Source organism: Zalophus californianus, chromosome 8, assembly GCF_009762305.2.
Source record: "Zalophus californianus isolate mZalCal1 chromosome 8, mZalCal1.pri.v2, whole genome shotgun sequence".
Taxonomy (NCBI): Eukaryota; Metazoa; Chordata; class Mammalia; order Carnivora; family Otariidae; genus Zalophus; species Zalophus californianus.
Genome location: NC_045602.1, coordinates 12,213,435 through 12,235,960, shown reverse-complemented (window position 1 = coordinate 12,235,960; position 22,526 = coordinate 12,213,435). Strand labels below are relative to the sequence as shown.

Below are 22,526 nucleotides of genomic sequence, written 5' to 3'. Positions count from 1 at the left end.
TGAAATCTCCTAAAACAGAGCCAGACAGCAAATAAACTTGTCTGCTCAGCTTGGCATCTGAGTGGCTATAAAAGTCTCCTTCGAGAATTTGTGGCCACGGCCTGCCTGAATTTACAGTATTTGCAATATCTGAAATAATTTAGAGTCTTAATTTAAAGGGGATCAAAGTCTCACGGGTGCCTTGCAAAAGTGAAGGCAAGTCTTTCCAGGGCAAGGCACCATCCAGGGCAGAACTCCAAAACTTCTCCCAGAATGGATTCCAATTCACAATGACACACACACAGAGTGCATAAAGAAACAAGTCACCATGAGCAAGAGTCAGCAGGAAATTAAAGAAAAATTAGGTATTAGAAATATCAGGTAGAGAAACAAATTATGTTTGATGTATTTCTAAATGTAGGAATGGGAACATAAGAAGTAACAAACTCACCCTACACAGGTGAAAAGCTGAGTGTTTTTTTTTCTCCATTTTAGCATCGGTATGTATATAATAGTGCACTCTGTCCTGGTGGAGCCTACATTTTAGTGAATGGGGACAGACAATACAAAAATAGGACAAAACATACATTATATGGCATTTTGGGTGATAAGTGTTATGGGAAAAAAAAAAAAAACCACAAAAAACCCAGAAGGTAAGGGGGATCTGGAGATCTGGAATTCAGGGAAGGTGGTTACAAATTTAAAAACAAGCAGTCAGGGTAGGCTTCCGGAGAGAAGGTGACATATGAACAAAAACTTGGAAATGGGGGGGAGAGAGAGACAGATATTTGGTAGAAAGCCTCTCAAACAGAAGAAACAACTTTTGCAAAGTCCCTGAAGTGAAGTGTGCTTGCTGTGTTCAGAAAGAGCAAGGTCAGTGAGGCTGAAGGTGGTAGGGCCAAGGGTGAGGAGCAGGAGTGAGGTGAGTAAGGGGAGTGGGCAGGTGATACAGGGCAGGCTTTGAGCATTTAACTTTGAAAGAAATGGGATCCCTAGGCTTCCCAGCTGAGGCTTTTAATTGCATTACTGCCTAATGCATCTTAATGGGTATTATGCAATATAATTCCTGCAAGAAATCTTCAGTATTTGTGTTTCTTTTGAGTGTGACACAGTGCTAATTTCTTGTACACTGTATATTCATTAGGGTTACGATAGACTCTGCTTGCAAGTATAGGGTTTTCCACATAGAGGCACTTGTTAAATGAATAAATGAACAAATGAGGCTGGCATTTTAGCTACCTCCCAGTAGGTCCTCAATGTATTATTTCAAGTTTATTGCCTCCATACCCTTTTCCCACTTGGGTTATATTCAGCTGCCTGTTCTTTCAACTATGTATTTTTCTGCCTGTCTTTGCTCACCCCATTCCTCCTGACTTGAGATGCTCTCCCCAAACCTCGATTTGATTCAAATTCTACTTAATGTTAAAGACCAAAGACAAGCTCCACTCCTCTTGACTCTGTGAATTTTGTTGCCTTTTCTGAGCTCCTATAGCATCATTCCTCTGACACCTTTCATTGACTTTATCTATTGAGTTGCATAATTTTTGGTGTTTATTTAAAAACCACTGTTTGCACTCTTTCTTTGTATTTGGCTACAGATACGCAAATGAAAGCTAGCATCTTAGATCCTTTACCATCTTTGTTTTATATAAGCTGGCTGGATAGGAGGGGTTCAGACTTGTTTATCTCACGCAGATTAATAAACAAGGGGTACCCCGGGGCTAGGACCTAAGTCGTACCCCTGACCGGCAAGAGTCACTGTACTTCCTACTCTTGAAAGGGTTAATCCAGCATTTCCTTTCCACGCCCAGTTAACCACGGCCCCTTCCTGTGACTCAGAAGCCGCAGCGGCCTGGGAAGTTTGTCCGTTGCGCGAAGCCGTAGTGGCGCTGCTTCGGTTGCTCGGCTCGCGGGCGAACATGGCGGCCTCCGAGTCAGCCCCGGCTGTGAGTCCAGCCACCGCGGAGAGCGAGGAGGAGACGATTCTCTATGACTTGTTGATCAACACCGAGTGGCCCTCGGAGACAGAAGTACAGGTGAACCAGGCCCCTCCAGAGCTGCGGCCAGCTTGGCGCGGGCGCTGTCCGGGCAGAGCCGCGTAGCTGGAGCCACGTAGGGTAGTGGAGCTGGGTGGGAGGGGGAGCAGGGCTCCGCCGCTTGTGCTGTCGCCCTGGCAACGGCGCCGCGGATTTGTAACCGGGGTCTGGGTCCCCTAAAGCGGGAGGTACCTGGGGTTCCTCCTGGGCTTCCGAATTCGGTCGTCGGGGCAGAACCTCGGGCTCTGGGGCACGAACCTTCCCATTCCGGATCTCAGTTTCACTGCCTGTATTTGGAGGGGAGGCACAGCTGCTGCCGGGATTCTCGGTGGTCCTTTCCGGGAGGCGAGGCAAGAGCTGACCAGGGCTGATCCTCATCTGCAGTGGGAGAACTTTCCAGGACCCTACAGTCACCTCAGCATCTGGAGGGCCGCCGTGGAGTGCGGCATCAAACCTTTACCCCTCCTTGGTGCTGAACTGCACCCATTCCTGTGTTATTTCAGTGAGCAAGCATTTAATATGCTCGTGTGTCGGGCCGTGTCCCAGATAATGTACGTGTGTGTCCGCCCACGTCCCAGATACTGTGTCGGGCGGTGGGCTTAGAAAGGTGGTAACTTAGGTAGTGTCTGCAGTCTAGATGGCAGACCATCCAGTAAAACCTTTTTCGTCACCTAGTATAATTGCGCTGTGATAGTGGTATGAACAAAATGCCCCGACAGGGAAGAGTGAGGAGCTGCTGACCTGGGGTTGGGTTCCTTGCTGAAGAAGGGGGTCAAGGGGTTGGTAACCTTAACTGGACCTTAGGGTTTTCAGTCGTTGTGTAGAGAGGGGCCTCCCGGCACAAGGTGAACAGTAGGAACCAGGAACCCACATTTATTCAACATATTTACTGAGTGTCATTGTTTTAGACTCCGAGGATGCAACAAGATTCCAAAGGACTTTTATTAAAGATCGGGGAGTCCTGACATAGGAGTTCTTTTTTACAACATCTTTCCCGTTTCTTTACTGGAGAAACTGCTCATTTTCCTATCTATAAAGTTTGTAGTTTTTCTTTAACGTCCTTTCCATTACAGTTTTTGCTTGTCTTGAATTCTTGAATAATGTATTCTTTCATGCTGTACATATTGTTTTTCAAGTATATACTTAGTTTCTGTCTTGAACAATGTGAATATTGTAGGGTATGTACTAGGAGGCTGTTGCTGCTGCTATTGGTCAGAAAAGGTTGCATATTCACTCCTTAGCACCCACTGGTTAATTACAGGAATGTTTCAGAATGCTTAACATTATAAATTGATTAAAAAAAGTATAGAGTCAACTTACATCGAAACCTCATAGCACTTTTTTTGGTTTTGTTTTTGTTTTGGTTCTATTGATTTCACCTGCCCAACTTCAAGCTCTTGGAGGGCGATTACATCTGATTCATCTTTATAACCCTCCCCAGGACCAAATTGTGTATTATTGATCAGTGGATAATCAATTCATGTTTGTGTAATGAAATACCTTTTCGGTGCTTTTAAGCTGTATCTGTCTGCACTTACTGTATGTCCATGTTCCTCTCTTAACAGCACATTAGTACATCTTATTTGTAGTGCCTGCTATTGTTCAGCTTATTGTTTAGCTTATTGTTTAGTCTGTGCTTAGGAACTATTTAATATAGCAGTTGTATATCAGTGTGCGTGTTAGTAGCATTTTCTCTGTGGGTGTACAACAAATACTCAAATTTGTCTCCAGGTACGAGTTTATTAATCCATATGAGCACTTTTCCTGCAAGCAAAAAATTATAGGCCTTTCTAACCCACCCAAGTAGACTGCTGAACTGGCAACCAGTATGGTCTTTGCCCTTGACTTCTTGTCTCTGGACTGGTGTTTCGATATTTGGTGTTTGAGTTTCCAGCTTCAATCCTTGTCCTTTGTCCTGATGAATGCCTGCAATTCCACCGTGTTTACTTTTGCTTTCACTGTTTTCAGTCCTGCTTCTACTTCTTTTGTTTCTAAATAGCGGTTTGTAAATACTGGTAACTTGTACCCTGCACTGAGTATTAGCAAAGAAATGTAACTTTACATATTGTATGAATATTACTAGAAAATTCTCAAATGTAATATTCTTTTTTCCCATTGCAGTCTAGAGGCAACCGAAAACATGGTGCATCCTTTATTGTCACAAAAGCGATTAGAGGTAAGTATAGCTTAATTTTCTTTTTACAGTGATAATAGTTAGATAATTTTTTCATTTCATTTATAACTTTGCTGTTTTTGAAACTTTAGGAATTTTATTTATTTTTAAAAAGAGTTTTATTTATTTCTTTGTCAGAGCACAAGCAGGGGGGGAGTGGCAGGCAGAAGGAGAAGCAGGCTCCCTGCTGAGCAAGGAGCCTGATGTGGGACTAGATCCCAGGACTCCGGGATCATGACCTCAGCTGAAGGCAGATGCTTAACTGACTGAGCCACCCAGGTGTCTCCAAAACTCTAGCAATTTTAAAATGTTCTTTAGACTTATAGAGCCTGATAAAAATGAATAGCATACATGTTACCCGATTTTAATTTTATATATGTGTATATTTTAATTTTAAGTGGTTTACGTGATGTTTCAGCGACATCTGGTCAGAGTTATTCAGATTAAAAATTTGATGAGCCAGAGCATTCATGTAACTCCTGACAAAGTTTGCATATGAGCTCACAGTATCTGAGAAAATCTTGAGCACTGGCTGCATTACGTTGGTGCTGTGAGAACTTTATTTATATTTATTGATCTAATCCTTTATTAGACCAGCAAGTTAGGTGCTGTTACAACTTCATGTTTTTAGATGAGGAAACTTGTCCAAGGCACTCATTTGGAATTTGACTGCATGTCTTTCTGGCTCCAGAGCTCATCCTTGTAATAATTGGTGAATTTGAGCTACTTACACAAAGAAGATTCAGTTTCAAAGGAGTTAAGTACTTGAAATTATCTTCTCTTATAAGCACTAGCATATTCAATTTTCATTGTGACATATGTTTTAAAATTTTGATAATTTAGAAAATATACACAAGTAATAAAATTCATTTAGAGAAATTCAGAGAATATGGATAACTATAAATTCGAATGAACAATTTCTCATTTTACCACCTGGAGAAAATCTGTTACCCTTCAGACTTTTTTTCGTTGATCTACACCTACATGTTCACACTCCCATACACAGTTTAAATGAGATCATATAAAGCATCATTTGTCTATAGTGTAGTTAATCTTAAAAGTAAAACTGTCAGTTGTTTTACCAGCAAAAGAGGGTTATTCAGGAATAACAGATTTGCAATTCAGGACAAGCAAGTTACAGTAAAACTATAGCCAAGTCTAACAGAGGAGAAGAACATTATTTTCTGGAGGAGGAAGTTGGGAGGGGTTGTTTTGAATGAAAGCCCATTGAAGTAAAGCATTCAGGTGATGATGGTTTCTTACCGCCTGAGTTGCAGGGGGAGTCCATTTCTTGTCGGCAGTGTGATGGTACATCGGTACATCTCTTCCTTCTTGGGGCCTATAACTGATGATACTTTCCTGTTGATGATTCTTCTGTTGAGGACTGACACTTCTTCCTATAATTGATGTTGAGTGTACTGCTCCCCCTTCTAGTCTCCCGACTCTACTTAAGTGAGGTGTCCCTTTATTTTCAGTGTGTTAGAGATTTTGTTTTCCTTGGACTTGTGCATTTTAGGTATTTTTTTTAAACCTTTGCTATAAAGTACAAAATAATATCTTAATTTTTATACAAATATTTTGGTTTTAAAGGGTGACTTCTACTCCTTGGTTTTATCAAAGTCTTTGGTGGAATTTAACATTTCAAACCACATTTCCCACATCTCAAACCACATTTCCCACATTTCCTTTTTGTACTGTTAGGAAATACTTCAAAGGTTTGAGTAACACAAACTTGGGACTTAACATACACAAATGTATGATCTTATAAAAGTTATAGTGTAGATTAGATTATATACCTTTATTTTAAGAATTTTGTTCTCCATATTTTCTAATGGTTCAGTCTGCAGTATATTTTAGATTTATGGTCACTGAAACTAATTGAAAGCGATTCCTAAAGAATAGCTGATTCATATTTGGTTTTGCTATTTTTTGTTACAGATCGTTTATTATTTTTACGCCAGTACATCTGGTACAGGTAAGTGTCCTTCAGAGAACAATATGAACGTCAAATGCAAATATTATCCTATTAAGGACTTAAGTTTTCAGAATTCAGTCCCAGATTGTGATACAGATGCTGACATTCAGGTGAATGAAGTAAACCTTTTCAAACAGTTGATACACTGACAAGGTATCTCAGTCGACTTAAGGGTAATTTTTGTCCTTTAGTCATTAGTCAGAATATCTCCGGATGACTTCTGCTTTCTCTGATGAGTGTTCTCAGCCTTATCTTGAATGCCCACATGCTTGGGGAGCTTTTTAAAAACAATTTTGTTCTTACTGTATCAACAATTATTATGGTCAATACTCAGTTGCTGTGTATCAAGGAAGTTCCTTTAGGTTTCAGTTCTTGTGTACTTTTTAATTCTTTTGAGTGTTAAAAGTCTTTTTAGGCATGGTTTAAGTGTTCAGCCTTAAAAGGAACAAAGAAATGATCGTTCTGACAAATGATATAGTTCTGCTTTTAGACAGGTGTATAGGAATTGTTTTATAGATTTATTTAACACAGATTGTTTTTTCCTTAAGGACATCTAATCTTAAAAGCTCCGGAGATAATAGAGTTTTATAAAAGAGACCTTTGACTGTTCTCTAGGATTAGCTCTGATGTTTTTCTGCTGTGTGTGTGTGTGTGTGTGTGTGTGTGTGTGTGTGTGTGTGTGTGTGTAAATTTAATTTCTTATTTAATTTTGTTTTTTTGGGGTGTGTGTTCAGTATGATAGGGTAAAGAGATAAGAGCTGAGGGAGGGGCAGGAACGGGGAGGAGTATTTAAGAGGTTGGCTGTTCTTCCTGAGCTCACTGGGTGATCTAGCTTGCTAGTCCTGAACATCTTAGGGAAGTGTGGGCAGAAAATACGTCAGTATAGGTCAATGCCATGAAGTGATTATTTAATCTTCCGATATGTTATTTTCATAGGTAACATAAAGTTAACTGAAAAAAGTTCAGTTTTTGCTCTTGAGTTTATAGTAATTAAAGGTTTCTGGGGAATATTTGTTTCAAGTAGCTTTTTCTTTTAAATTTTTTTTTCTTTTAATTATTAAGTATTATAAACAGACTGAGAATTATAGACCTTGTAAGTCAGAACAAGTTTATTGTGGTATTATCTGCATGTGAATTAGGCAGTTGTTACTGTTTGGTTCTGATAGGCTTTTCTCTCTTTTTATGCAAAATGTTACAACTCCTTGCCCCCCACCCCTCTTCCCCACGGGAGGAAATTATCATCCTCAGTTGATGGTATCGTTCACATGCAAAGTTTCATATCTTTGTTATAATATTTCTGTAACTATGGTATAAAATATTTTGTGTTTTAGAAATGAACATAAATATGCTGAATGTCTATTACTGATACTTTTATCCTACTTTTTTGTTTTCTAATTTCCATGGTGGTTTTTATCCTCTTTTTTTTTTTTTCCCCACCAGCTTGTTTTCTTTATTTTTCTTTTCCATCTGTTTTCTTTTCTTTCTTTTTTTTATAAAGATTTTATTTATTTATTTGACAGAGAGAGAGAGAGAGAGATAGCGACAGCAGGAACACAAGCAGGGGGTGTGGGAGAGGGAGAAGCAGGCTTCCCGCGGAGCAGGGAGCCCGATGCGGGGCTCGATCCCAGGACCCTGGGGTCACGACCTGAGCCGAAGGCAGACGCTTAACGACTGAGCCACCCAGGCACCCCTTCCGTCTGTTTTCTTGATTTCCTTCTGCCCTTCGTTGCTCCTGATTTGTTGTATCTGCTTGTACACTGCCGGTGAATCCTTTCCTCCTGTCTTTTGTGAATGATGTTATTGTGAGCTTGTGCTTGGCGATTCTTACACCACTTGAGTGAAGTGAAATTGCGGTCTGATCTTGCATGTAGTAAAGATTTGAGATTTTTCTTTTTCATAGGGGATTTCATTCCCATCCTCCCACAGACCGAATTCCAGACAGAGATGACATTCCTGAACAACGCATGCGCCCCCCCCCCCCCCCCCCCCGCCCATGGCGAGGTTTGTCTAGTCCTTCCTCCTCTCATGGAGTGCAGTCATGTCAAGGGGTCAAGGGAGGTGCTGGCCTTGCTGGAGTCTCCCTTTCAGCTGTTCTTTCCATGCCCTTCAGCTCCTTTCCTGTGCCAGGTGTTACCTCCTGTTTTGAGTTCTTGTACCTGTACCCAATTCGAACTTCAAGTTCCCCTTTCATTTCTAGCACTTGAAGATTTCTTTCGTTCTTGTGAGTTTAGCTGTATACCAGAATTTGTTAGACATGAGTCAATTTTTAGGTGTGTGTAACAGGAAGGGTTTCTCGCAGGCTTACTCTGGTATGGTACTGTTATCTTCGATATCTTTTCCTTAGGAAGGACATAAAATTTATGTATTTGAACATACCGCCATGTTTTTCTGGAAAAAGAGATATGTATGTGGTCAAATTTCAGGTAACTAATTAGTAACTCTTAGTTTTGGCTTTACCAGTATTCAAATCTTATATTGGAATGGAAAAAAAAATCTTATCTTGCTATAGCTCTATATGCTATTTATAATATTTATTTACTTATATGTGTCTTTCATGATTAGATTTTAAGTTAGCTAATGTGTTGTTTCAGCCCTGTGCCTTTTTTGCTCCCTGATGGACTGGTTCGCTTGGTTAATAAACAGATAAACTGGCATTTGGTACTTGCAAGGTAAGGTGTTAAAAATTTATGTGTTTCTCTGCTGGGATTAGCACTTAAGTTTCATTACGGACATTAATTTTGGGGTCTTTTGGCTTGCAGTCTTGATTTTATTTTTATTTTACTGTATGTGAATTCACTTTGTCACATATGATTGGTATCTTTTAAATGTATTAATTCACCTGTATTGAATCATTTTTGTGTACACCTTGGTACCTTTATACTCCTTTAGTTTTAATGTCAAAAGTTGGATAATTGAAGATGCGAAAGCATTTAAAAATGATTTTTAACTTAGAGTCATTCCATCTTTGTTGAAGACTGCTGCAAATATTCACATAGAATTTTTTTCTCTCTCTCGGCCATGAAAGCAATGGAAAACTTTTGGCTGCTGTTCAAGATCAGTGTGTGGAGATCAGGTAATTGTTAATATTATTCATATTTAAAATTTCCCTTGAGAGAGATCAGGTAATTGTTCATATTCTTCATATTTAAAATTTCCCTTGAGAAAATTTTACTTGATTTATGGGAACTAAGATTTTTGAAGGGGCGTATTTAAAGGGATTTTACCATTAACTCGCATAATTTTGTGGGGTGTCAAACACCACTTATGCCAATTACAGGACAAAAGATACTTTGTTAGAGTAGCATGGCCTACTTCCCCAGATCAGTCTGCTGTCACCTGCGAAATTTTACTTTCTCAGGAGACCAGGCATGTCTTCGGAACTCTAGAAGTCACTCTTGTTTGACTGGTTACTGCTAAGTCAGGTGAAGCAGATACTCAAGAAGGTATTGAAGTAGGGACTACTTTGCTCTGTTGGCATAAAGCTGTAGATGGAATATGAGTCTGTGAAAGACAAGGATTACATATTACTTGAGATCAGTGATATTCTGTCATCTTGAGACATTCAGTGGTATTCTATACACATCTAGAAGGCTTCTCTAAGCTGGGCTTTCCATGTACTTTATTTTTTTAAATTTTATTTATTTTTTTTTAAAAGATTTTTTTATTAGAGAAAAGGCAAGAAGGGGAGGGGGAGGGGGAGGAAAAGCGGAAGAGGAGGGAGAAGCAGGCTCCCCGCTGAGCAGGGAACCTTAGGCAGGGCTGAATCCTAGGATCCTGACATCATGACCTGAGCTGAAGTCAGATGCTTAACCAACTGAGCCACCCAGGTGCCCCTCCATGTATTTTATTTTATTTTTTATTTATTTTTTTAAAAGATTTTATTTATTTATTTGAGAGAGAGAATGAGAGAGAGAGAGAGAGCATGAGAGGGGGGAGGGTCAGAGGGAGAAGCAGACTCCCCACTGAGCAGGGAGCCCGATGTGGGACTTGATCCCAGGATTCCAGGATCATGACCTGAGCTGAAAGCAGTTGCCTAACCAACTGAGCCACCCAGGCGCCCACCATGTATTTTATTTTTAAGTAATAGATCAGTTGTGAAAGAAATAGCAACAATAGCAACTAACTTAGGAAAACTAGTTAATTTTGGGGGGAAATTACCAATAGCAGACAAAATGTGTTGCATTTCTAAAATTAGAGGCTACTTCTTCAGGCAAGGTGTAGCTCTTGTTTTTTTAAAAAATAAGCAATGAGACTGAAATTTCAGGATGCCTAGATACCAGTCAGAACTTTTTTCTGATACTTTATTATTCTTGACTAAGCGTAGTATAATGAGCATTCAGTTGTTATCACACTGGTTTTAGCTTTCTGTTTGTGTAATTTCTTTTTCTAGTTATCCAAACAGACCTGGGCCCCTCAAGGGGAGTGTGGGGGAGTAGACAGAGGGTTTGTCCGCATTGGAGCATCAACTTCAGATGTGGAGGCTTTGTTTCATGATCCCTCTTACAGTTGTCAGGATGGAGATGATTGACAATAATGACAGCCTTTCCAAACTACAATACTTAATTTGGCATGCTTTGATAGGCAGGTCCCTCTTTTTTAACACAGCATCAGTAAGCATCAGGCTGACACAATTTTTGAACTTCCATTGTTCATAGGAATGGGCAAGTACTTGCTATTCTGTTGCGGTAATGTGAAATGTATCTTTTTGAGAAATGTGTTTATGGTGTCACTTTACAAATAACCGTTAATTGTCAAAATTTCCATCTTCCATGAAATGAGAACATCAGTGGAATGATTTTAGGTGTTAGGGTCAGAATGTGCATGTGGGGATGGGTTTGACCATGGGTTTCTGGAATTCGTTAATAAAATTTTTGACGAGAAGAATAAAAAAAATTTGCTTTTATAAAAGGATTTGCTACTGGATTGTTAGAGTGTAAGATATTTATAAAACTTGTACATATATCCAACTCTAGGAATTCACTCATGTATTTTGAGACTAAGTGGTGAGCAAAGATTTCTAGGCAACGGAAGTGATGCTCATCAAGATCTTATTCATCTGGTGTGTAATTTGCAAAAGCTTTTGATAACATTATTATATCTAAGGCATCTTATATGGTGAGGCATGAATTCCACTAGCAAGCTTTTCAGGAACACACTCCCTATGGACCCACCCCTCCCCCTCAATGTTTAGGTACCAATCCTTTATGCTCCTGAAATCAGCACTATTATACTTAATGATAGGCTAATGCTAATGGTGTTGGGCACTCTCTTGTAAGTGCTTTGCATGTGTTAATAAGTAAGGTGTTTGTAAGTGGGATAGAAGAACCAGATGCTGGGGGGCATTACAGGGCATAGTCCACTGACTTGCTCAGAGTTGGCAAGGAAGAGTGTTTGAGCAAAGATGTGGAATGGTTAGCAAAGAAAAAGGGCAGGGGTAAATCCTCAAAGTAAACCTGATGCACAGTGGCTCTGCCTGAGTTAAGACCTTTGTTCTCGCTATTCCACGTTTGTGTTTTTGTGCTGTGGTGAAGAGCACATACAAGGCAAGATTGCTCCAGTAGTGCTAGTAGTGGGCACCTGGTATTCGGTCAGTATTTGTTGATTGTATTACAATAATGAAAGATCGCTCTAGTGTTCAGGGTCATTATTCGATATTTGGAAGCAGGGTCATAAATAGGAAATGTTTTTGAGGAGAGAAAATGCAAAGCTGAAACACATTTTAGTTGTAGTTCAGAGAGAGCCCTGCCTTTTGCAAGATCATACCAGGGCTGCTGGGCCCCAATATGTTTGTAGTGGGTGGCAGGTGACTCCAGTCCTTTGCTCTGATACGGCATCCCTAACCTGCTTGTGGGTGGGGCTCACATGAATAAAAAGCAACTTCTTGTGAATTGCTACTTTAATTTGTAATTTGGCAGTAATTACATATTATAAGTGCTAATATCTGTTTCCTTTTTTCCTAAATAGTGAAGTAACAATTTCTTATTATGGGCTGTTATAAATACAAGGACTAATTAGGAACCATCACAGAACACAATAAAAAGCATTAAAATAAGGGACTCATAAAAAAAGGCACTCTCCCCCAAATTTGCTTAAGTAAATACGTTTATGAAGTTTTGACAGAACCAAATTTATGTCTCTCTCTCTCCATTTCCCCAGCAGAAGAGCAACTATTATTTGTGATGATATTAAGGATGAAAGTAATAAACACTGACTTAGGTCTAGTTTGTGCTAATTTATACGTATTTATACGTGTCTTCTTTAATCTTTCCCTAAGCTATGAAGTTGCTATTACCCATTCTATTTTATTGAGAGGAAATAAAACTCCTACTGAATATTTTGTCCAGGTTACCCAGATGAGCTGAAATCAGGTCAGCCTCACTTCAAAGACCATGTTCTTTCCACTGTATTCTACTTGGAGGCTGAATAGTCAATTTCTTGAAGAAATTTATTAAAATATTTATAATTGGCTTTTGTCTGTCATATTCTTTTTTAAAAGATTTTATTTATTTGACAGAGAGAGACACAGCGAGAGAGGGAACACAAACAGGGGGAGTGGGAGAGGGAGAAGCAGGCTTCCCGCTGAGCAGGGAGCCCGATGTGGGGCTGGATCCCAGGACCCTGGGACCATGACCTGAGCCGAAGGTAGATGCTTAACGACTGAGCCACCCCGGGCACCCCATGTCATATTTTAATAAATGTTAGTCTTTACAATTTGTTTTAAAAGTGATGCTTAGTCATTTTACCAATATTAGAAAAGAGTTAAGTATTTAAGAAAGAAGAACTACAAATTACGGGTCAGCCAAAATGCTGTATGTTTTTTGCACCTTTTCTGTGTGTGGGTGTGATCTTTAGTCTAATGATACATTCTATACATTCTATTTGATAACCTATTTTCTTGATAACTTATGGGAAGATGTTCATAATATATTAATTTTCAAGTCACATACAGTAATTGCATAATATTTCATTGAGTGCATTAGCAAAATCTAATCTTCTACTGGATGTATTTTTTGTAAATTAAGCTGCATGAATTTCCTTGAGATCTGTATGTATCTGTAATTATTTTCCAGGGATAACTTTATTATAGAAGTTGAATTGCTAGATCAAATAACTGTGGGCATTAAGGTTTTTTGATAGTTGTTACTAAATTATTTTCTAGAAGGTTTACCAATTTTCATTTTTAAACATGTAATTATATTACTTTGGTATATATTTCAAGATCACAGATTTTAAATAGGTCACTGGTAAAAAATATGGTCACTTCTTAAAGCTATTTGATATATTAAAGCAAGACTTTTTTCCCCTAAGTGATTTAAACTTTGTACAATGATACCATGGTTCTTTACCAAGATCAATCTGTGGAGCTTTAAAAAATATTGTTGCTTGGCCCTGTTCCATATTTGCTGAATCAGAACCTTTGGGGAGGGGCCATGCATCTGTATCATATTAAAAGACCATGCTTAATCTAATTTACGCTTAACATTATTCTATTCCGGATGTAGCTCTGTTTCTCGTGAAATAAGGTTGGAAGAAAACATTGTCACCAATGGAAGGGTCTTATTTGAGCACAAATCCATGTCTGAGAGAAGGACTGGGTTAGTGTTGGGCAGACAAGTTGTCTATTTTATCATTTTTGTGGGGTTTCATAGTACAACAAAATGGTATTGTGGTGAAACTGTTGGCTTAATTTTATACATATTTTGCAGGTCTGCAAAAGATGATTTTACATCTATTATTGGGAAATGTCAAGGTAAGAGTTTCCAAAATATTGAAAAAATGAAAATTTCAAATTTATAACAGTTAACAGTATTCCTTAAATGTCAGAGGAGATATTAATATTAATAAGGATTGTTGTGACTCTATTAAAATAATTTTAAAACTTCTTAACTGATTTCTCTTACTGCCTTAAATGTTGTGCTTTGTCCATTTTGGACATTTTAAAGAGATTTGAAATTGCCTGGGTGGCTCAGTCGGTTAAGCGTCTGCCTTTGGCTCAGGTCATGATCCCAGGGTCCTGGGACCTAGCCCCGCATCAGGCTCCCTGCTCCGAGGGAAGCCGGCTTCTCCCTCTGACCCTCCCCCTGCTTGTGCTCATGTGCTCTCTCTCTCTCTCCTCCTCCCTCTCTCAAATAAATAAAATATTTTAAAATAAAAGTCTGCCAGTTTGGGGATAAAGTATTTGTGTCTGTAGTCTTTTTTTTCCCCCCTAATGTACTCTCTCCACTCAATGTGGGGCTTGAGCTCCTGACCCCGAGATGGAGTCACATGCTCTACAGACTGAGCCAGCCAGGCACCTCTAGACTTTTATTTTGAATTCAACGCCAAAAAAAAAAAAAAAAAAAAAAATTATAAATCAAGAGTTGATTAGATACAGACTAGTAAAAAATAATCTGGGATTTGATCATTCTTCTGCTGATATATTCAGCACACATTACTATCATTTATGTATATGAACCATTTTGCAGTGTACTAGGGATATGATTGTGAGCAAAAAGGCACGGTCCCCTACCTCTTGAGATATACAGACACTCAAAATATAATTACTAACTTTGACACATCTGATGAAGGAAAAATACAGAGCAGAGTGAGCGTTTAACTAGGGCTGTAAGATGAGATTGTCGAGAAAAAGTGACTTTGGAAAGCAGCCTAAGGGATGAGTAGAAGTTAGAAGAAGCTGGGGGCGTGTTTCTGTCTGCAGGAGCAGGTATGAAAAGGCAGAGGGAACCTTACAGGAAGAAAATAATTAGGAGGGTGCTATTAGGTAAACGCAACTGCTCTCTGTGTTTTAGTCAGGGACCTGCAGTTCCATCTGTCTGACCATGGGTCAGTTTAACAGTGTCATAGTTGTAGGAATCCTGACCATGGTAATCATGGTTGTTGTGATGACGACAAACATTTATAGTAATCTTACTGTGTGCCAGACACTGTATTTAGGGCTTTATATGCATTTTCTCATTTATTTGGAAGAACATAGTATACATATTTTATCTCCAAGTAGCATTAGGTAAGATGATAAATCCTTGACAGTGAAAGAGCGAGGAGAAGGAAGACATCGATAGTTTTGAAATCTACAAAATGATGGTAATACAGAGGATTTCTCCCAGCTTCCCCGTGACAATGCTGGTCTTAAACTCCTTGTCAGATGTGCCATTAGTGAATGGCTTAGGGCGAGTTTCCTTCTCATCTTTCTCATTTTTGGCCATCCACATGTGCTCAGAAAAATAAAGATCAGATGTTTGAAAGATATTTTTGGTTTTCTTATGAATGGTAATATTCTATTAGTATGTCAGAATTGCTGTATTTCTGTAATGCCACATCTTCTAGTGGATAAGGTAGTAATCGTTCTTATGGAGTTGCCTGTATGCATAGTATGTATTACAACTTAAAAGCAAATGTAAAACTGCCTATTTGTTTATATAAACTTACCTCTTGTAATCTGTTCCTTGACTCTGTCCCCTGGATTGTCAGTGATACCATTGTCTGTACCAAGCCAGAAATCAACACATTCTTTCTTTTTTTTTTAATTTTACATTTTTAAAATTTTATTATGTTAATCACCATATATTACATCATTAGTTTTTGATGTAGTGTTCCATGATTCATTGTTTGTGCATAACACCCAGTGCTTCACGCAGAACGTGCCCTCTTTAATACCCATCACCAGGCTAACCCATCCCCCCACCCCCCTCCCCTCTAGAACCCTCAGTTTGTTTCTCAGAGTCCAGTCTCTCATGGTTTGTCTCCCCCTCCGATTTCCCCCCCCTTCATTCTTCCCCTACTGCTTTCTTCTTTTTTTTTAACATATAATGTATTATTTGTTTCAGAGGTACAGATCTGTGATTCAACAGTCTTGCACAATTCACAGTGCTCACCATAGCACATACCCTCCCCAATGTCTATCACCCAGCCACCCCATCCCTCCCACCCCCCACCACTCCAGCAACCCTCAGTTTGTTTCCTGAGATTAAGAATTCCTCATATCAGTGAGGTCATATGATACATATCTTTCTCTGATTGACTTATATCGCTCAGCATAATACCTTTGTTTGATAAATATTTGGCTGCTGCTGTGTGCCAGGCACTCTCCTAGGCGCTGTGTACAAAATGAGGAGTAAGCTATAGGCGACATTGATTGAAGGGTTTGCAGTCTGTCAGGGAAGAGAGAAATACTTCACTGCAGCAGTACTGACACAATGGGGAAGCATTGCTTTTGCTTAACATCAAGCCCTGGGAACCTGTGAAAATGTCTCTCGCCCATCACAGCCCTAGCTCAGGCTTTTAACATTTTCACTAAGTTTTATTTATTTATTTATTTTTTACAACCGTTTCCTGACCAGGTTTTCTTCTGTTTGCCTCTCACTGATCCACATTTCACACTGCTTGCCAAATTGATTGCTGTTAAATGGGAATTCCATCCAGTTCCCCTTCAGATCTGGCTCCCTGCTTTCTAGAAATGTGACCTGGGACAGGTTACCTTACTCTCTGAGACTCAATTATCTGTAATGGCATAACGTTACGGACTGAGTTGTGGAAAAAAATAATAAGCGCTAGTATATGTAAAGCTCTTAGGATAACGTCTGACACATTCAAGTACTTAGGGGACCTTAAGCTTTTATTATCACCACCACTACTAGTCCTGTTATTCTGCCTAGAATCTTTCAGTTGTTCCCCACTGACTGTAGAATACTGCTCATTTTTTCCGACCTTTCAGTCAGTCTGTCCCTTAAAATCCCCCTGCCATACAGCCTGTGTTCTAGTACAAAGCAGCTCGCGCTTTTCCAGCCCCATCGTGCTTTCATGCCTTGGTACAGATAGTTCCTTTTGCCTAGAAGCTCCACTTTTATATTTAATTAATGAGTCTTACATATTTTAGTTCAGGCATCCGCTCTCTTGGGAAACCTTCCTTTCCTGTCCACTTCCTCATCATTTGTACATCTTTCTTAATGTTTTCCTAGGACTTGTTTGTACGTGTATCACCACCCTCAGGCTAATCGACTTTTTCCCCCCTTAATTGTTGATGTGCTTATCTGATTCCTCATTAGACTGTAAATTCTTTGAAGGCAGGGCTCCCATCTTTTGTTTTTTTTGTTCCTCATGCCCAGCGTGCTGTCTCACATAGTAGGCACACAATTCTTGATCCTATCAAGTTTTTATGAGTTTATGTATGACTCCGTATGTATAACTCCTGTGAGTTAATTTTAGAAATTCATGACTGTATGTATATTTATAACTTGTATATACATATATAAAAATTATGGATAATTGTCATGATATTCCTGGTTTTTATTCCCTATGCACACAAATGTGTATATATACCACAAAGAATAGATAAGGGGCTCTATTTGCTTAGTATCCTGTTGAGAATACTAGAAGAGTAGTGTTTGTGCAAGCTCTAGCATTTTCTGAATTTGCTTTCAATTATCTCCTCACCAACGCTTACTAAAGTAGACCAGACCTGGCTTATGTAATGTGTAAGGACCAAGAAGTTCCCAGAAGAATAATTTAGGATGGATATTCAATTACCTATATCCAAGTGCTGTGCTTCTGTTGGGTGATGGCTTGGGGAGCCCGCGGTGAGCTGCTGAGAAGCATGTTCAGAACGTTGGAGTGACTCAGACATGAAGGGCCCTTTTGAGCTGTGACTTTAGACACTCACTCTTAGCCAGTATGTAGATTGAGAAAGCTGCAAGTTAACATGAAAATGGGAAGCTTAATCCTCTGTATTTCACACAAATTATTTGTTAGAAGTTTTAGTGTGTACAGTTAATGTGGTAGGATGGGATAATAATGCATTGAGAACTAATGTTTTATATTGGCCTCCAAATGTTTGAATTTATGACCTTAATGCTGCATTAATAGCTTCTTTCCATTTCATATAATTTTGAGGTAATGATCATTTGCTTATTATCTGACTCATCTTTATGAGAATAACTCTCATATGCCAAATATTTCCTGTGTATGCTTGAAGAAAAGGAGCCAGATTGTTGTTAATGCATTTTTGAAACTATACATTGCAGAGTCTGCAAACTAAAATAGGAACTATTTAGTTCCACTTTGATATTTTTCAATTATTGCTTTATAAAATATATGCCATTTGAGAATGTTTTAAATGGGGTTGCATCTTGTTTTGGCTCTGTTTGCCAGGCCATAAATATTAGCCTTCTCTTTCTGCCTTGAATAGTGACCTAAATAATAGCATATGGAATTAGAAGTTTAGATTTTTTTTTTTTTAGAGCTGTACTATGTTAAGAGATTTTTCTCATATTTCTGATTTTGAGATCCCATAAGCCAGAGCTTCCAGTGCTAAGGAGCAGCTTGCCTATTGTAATTTTGCTGAGATCCCATCAGCCCACTGGTGGCCTGGTGGGCCCCATGACAGCCCAAGCTGAGATACTGTTTTTTGCATTTTTGTATTTCTAAAACTGGCTTGAGATTTTGTAGTTTCCATCATATTTTTATTGAGATTCTCTATATATTCCTTATGTTTATGTTTTCCTTTGAATCCCCAAATATGCTTTAATAGTTGTTTTGAAGCCCTTGTCTGCCTATTCCTTAATTTGTATATTTCTGGGTGTATTTCAGTTGGTTGAGTTTTCCCACGTTTATGGATATTTTCCTGCCTCATATGTCTAACACTTTATTTTTTAATTTATTTTAAAATTTTATTTTTAAAATTTGTGATCAGTTGATTTTTAAAAATTATTTAAATTTTTAATTTTTAGTTAACATATGCCATATTATTTGTTACCAGGGTAGAATTTAGTGATTTATCAGTTGCATATAACACCCAGTGCTCTTAATTTATTTTTTTTTATTTAAAAAAATTTTTTAAGTAGGCTACATGCCCAATGGGGAAGCCAACACGGGGCTTGAACTCATGACTCTGAGATCAAGACCTGAGCTGAGATCCAGACTCAGACACTTAACTGGCTAAGCCACCCAGGCACCCCTTATTTTTTATTTTTTTACTATTTTATTTTTTTCTAACACTTTAGATTGTATGCTCAACATTATGGAGTTGAGTTATTAAATTTTGTTATCTTCCCCTAATAGATTATTGAGTTTTGCTGGGATGTGGTTCATTTTATTGTGGATCAGCTTAATCTTTTAAGGCTTGTTTTTAAGTGTTAGAGTATATGGTTTAGAAAAGCTTTTACTTTGGTGTTAGATTAGTGCTACTTTAAGGTGGGGTCTTTCAGGGATCTCTTATGAGACGTCTGAGTGTGTGTGTGTGTGTGTGTGTCTGTCTGTCTGTCTCTCTCTCTCTCTCTCTCTCTCTCTCTGTCTGTCTCTGAAGGCCCAGGGTTCATCTCTGTAGATTTTTATAGCTCCTTCTCTGCCTCGGTTCCCTCTGGAATGCTGCCTTGCAGATTGTATTCAGCTTAGTAGCTCCAAACTCCGTTCTTTATCTGCTGTGTTCATTGAGACTTGCACATGCTGTTGGAGGTCCCTTTTCATCCACCGTGGTCTAGAAGGTGCCTACTGGCTGAAAGTAGCTTCTGCCAGTGACCATAGTCTTGCACTGCCTATAGTATAACGTCCGAAGATAGTTATTTTGACCTATTTTTCTTTTACAGTAGAAGATCTAATCTGAAACTAGTTACCCTGTTTTTTTTATGACAAAAACAGTACATATGTGTAACAAATTCAAACAATACGGAAGTAGAAAAAGTAAAAATAAACTTTTTCAATTTGTATTTTTCATAAGAACTTATATTAATTTAATATAAAACCTTCTATGGTTATATAAACCTGTATATACATGGATTGACTTTTTTCTTTAACAAAACAAGATCATCTTGTATAGTTTGTTCTCCAGCTTCCTCTCCCTCTGAGTGTATTGATGTCTTTCCCAGTCAGTATGTACAGATGCATTTCAGTCTTTTAAATGTAGCCACAGTACTCCATTGTAAGAATGTGAACTACATGTTTTTTATTCCCCTCTTGATAGAAATTGAGGTTGTTTATAGTGACTTGTTTTCTTCCATTTTCTCTTACCTTTGTCCCAACCCCCCCCCCCCCCCCCCCCCCAGCACTGGAAAACACATCCTGTTTGTCTCTGGGTATAGTATTCAAAATAGCTACTACTATAATTCTTTCCAGAAAGTTACACCTATTTATACAACTATGAAAAAGGTATGATTGAAGCTGTTTCTTTTCTCTACTGTCAGTACCATATGTTACCTATTTAAAAAATATTCGTTATTGGGGGCGCCTGGGTGGCTCAGTTGGTTAAACGACTGCCTTCGGCTCAGGTCATGATCCTGGAGTCCCGGGATCGAGTCCCGCATCGGGTTCCCTGCTTGGCAGGGAGTCTGCTTCTCCCTCTGACCCTCCCCTCTCTCATGTGCTCTCTCATTCTCTCTCTCAAATAAATAAATAAAATCTTAAAAAAAAATATTTGTTAGGTTCACAGGCAAAGGAAAAAAACATCTCATTTTCAGTTTGCATATTTTTAGTTATTAGGTAGGGCATATGTTAAGTGGCTATTTTTTTGTGAATTGTTAGATCATATCCTTTTGCCTATATTACTCTTAGATTACTTGACTTTATCTTATTGGTGTGATAGTATGAATGTTAACCCTCTGTCATATATGTTGCAAATATTTTCACCCAATCGATTTCCTTTTAAATTTGTTACGGTGGTTTTTTTTTTCGGTCCACAGAACTTTTTTTTTTTTTTGGTAACTGCATTTGTCACTTTTTTTTCCTGTATAATTTCAGGGTTTCTCTTCGTGGTTAGACCTTTCTCATTCCAGGACTGTAACATTTTTCTCATGTCTTTACTGACACTATTATTTCAAACATTCAGATATTTAGCTTCTCAGCAAGTCTTTATAGCTCCACTGGTTTGCTCTTGCTCACTGGAAGAGATTGTTCATTCAGCCCTTCGTTTTGCAAATGAGGGAGCTGCACCCCTGTGATCTCCCCAAGGTCGTGCCCCTTCATTTTATGGCAGCACTGGGAATAGAACCCAGTGTTCCTTGCTTCTTAATCTTTCCCCCATTTCTCTTTCCAGTCTGGGTGGGTGTACACTGGAGTAGCCTGTCCTCTGTCAGCACTTGAGTGCCTTTTACTAACACTAGAGCGCTGGGCCCTGGGGATGCACTTCTGAACAGAATGGGCCTAGCACCTGGCATTTTGGAATTTATAGTTCAGTGAATAGACGATAACAAGTAGACAAAAACATGCATAATTGTTTGGGAGAAGAGATGTGAAGGACGTGAAATTGTTGGATAGTGGAGAATAATGGGGCCTTGAGGCTGCTTAGACAGGATGGTCAGAGACGCATCCGGTGAAAGTGATACGTATCACTGAGAGATTTGAGAAATTGAAAAACTTTTGAAAAAATTGAGACCTGAAAGATGAAAAGGAGCCAGGAAAGGGCTCAGGGAAAGGGGCTCCAGGCTGAGAAAACAGCACAGACAGAAGTGTAAGGGGAGAAAGAACTTGGCAACTGGGCAGGTTGAAGGGGTCACAGCTGGTGCAGGATGTGAGCGAGAAGAAATGGTTTCACTGTGAACATGGCAGGTGTCAGATTGCAGGCTTGGTTTACCAGCAGCCATTCTGAATACTTCCCAGACAACCCCACTGACACTTGATTTGTAAAAATCTGAACTGTTCATTCCTCTCCAAAACCACACAGTCAGCTGGAAAAATGCAGGGATAAAAACCTTTTTTTTTTTTTTTTTTTTTTACAGTATTAGGTGAAATCTTATTTTGTGTTGAGAACATGTCTTTATCTGGGTCAAAACACATGCTGAGTTTTCTGGAGCTGCTGGTTATAACTAGAAGTAATAGTAAAAACAAATCCCTTTCAGATGAAACTTACTTTAGATAAAGAATGTGGTACATAAATCTGTTTATCCTATCAAAATGCCCCTCTGCCTACCTGTGGTCTCTGTCTCTCTGTTAAATAAATAAATAAATAAAAATATCTAAAAAAAAATGAGATCGGAGGAAAAAACCTATTATCACAGGTAAAACTAATAGTAGAAAAATGTTTCTGTGTTTCTTTAGCATGTGAATATTTTTCAGGGCATTAATTTAGCTCCCCTGGTGTTTGTGTAGCATCTGTGTGTAGGCAGGTCTTGTATTCCTGTGCTGTTTATCATTTTGTGCTTTGTTTACTTCAAGTTTGATTTTTTTTTTAAGCTTTATAAAGATAGAGAACTGGTCTTTTCCCTCATTTTATTCCCATTAAAAAATTTTTTTTTCTAGAGCATGTATAGTATTTTGTTTGTCTTTAATATATCCACTAGACCCTCCTGTGTTCAAGGGCCCCTCTTGTTTTTTTTTTTTTTTTTTTTCTGTATGCTTTTTACCTGTCGATGAATAGTCAAAGAAACTCCTTGATGTCTGG

The 22,526-nt window shown here is 38.7% G+C and overlaps 1 protein-coding gene across 5 annotated transcripts in view; it reads left to right on the top strand.

Moving 5' to 3' along the window:
- The first annotated feature begins 1,577 nt into the window (after positions 1 to 1,577).
- NBAS (NBAS subunit of NRZ tethering complex) overlaps positions 1,578 to 22,526 on the top strand; it is a 353,391-nt gene continuing 332,442 nt past the window's right edge. For 2 of the 5 annotated variants that reach the window (XM_027621829.2, XM_027621828.2), the window contains exons 1-6: positions 1,582 to 2,015; positions 4,137 to 4,191; positions 6,127 to 6,163; positions 8,755 to 8,832; positions 9,189 to 9,236; positions 13,870 to 13,913. In XM_027621829.2, coding sequence (XP_027477630.2) covers positions 1,899 to 2,015; positions 4,137 to 4,191; positions 6,127 to 6,163; positions 8,755 to 8,832; positions 9,189 to 9,236; positions 13,870 to 13,913 — 379 coding nt within the window. In that variant the 5' untranslated portion in view covers positions 1,582 to 1,898. Of the gene's footprint in view, positions 2,016 to 4,136; positions 4,192 to 4,879; positions 4,946 to 6,126; positions 6,164 to 8,754; positions 8,833 to 9,188; positions 9,237 to 13,869; positions 13,914 to 22,526 lie in introns of all 5 variants that reach the window. The other 3 variants (XM_027621830.2, XM_027621826.2, XM_027621827.2) reach the window with 3 other exon arrangements.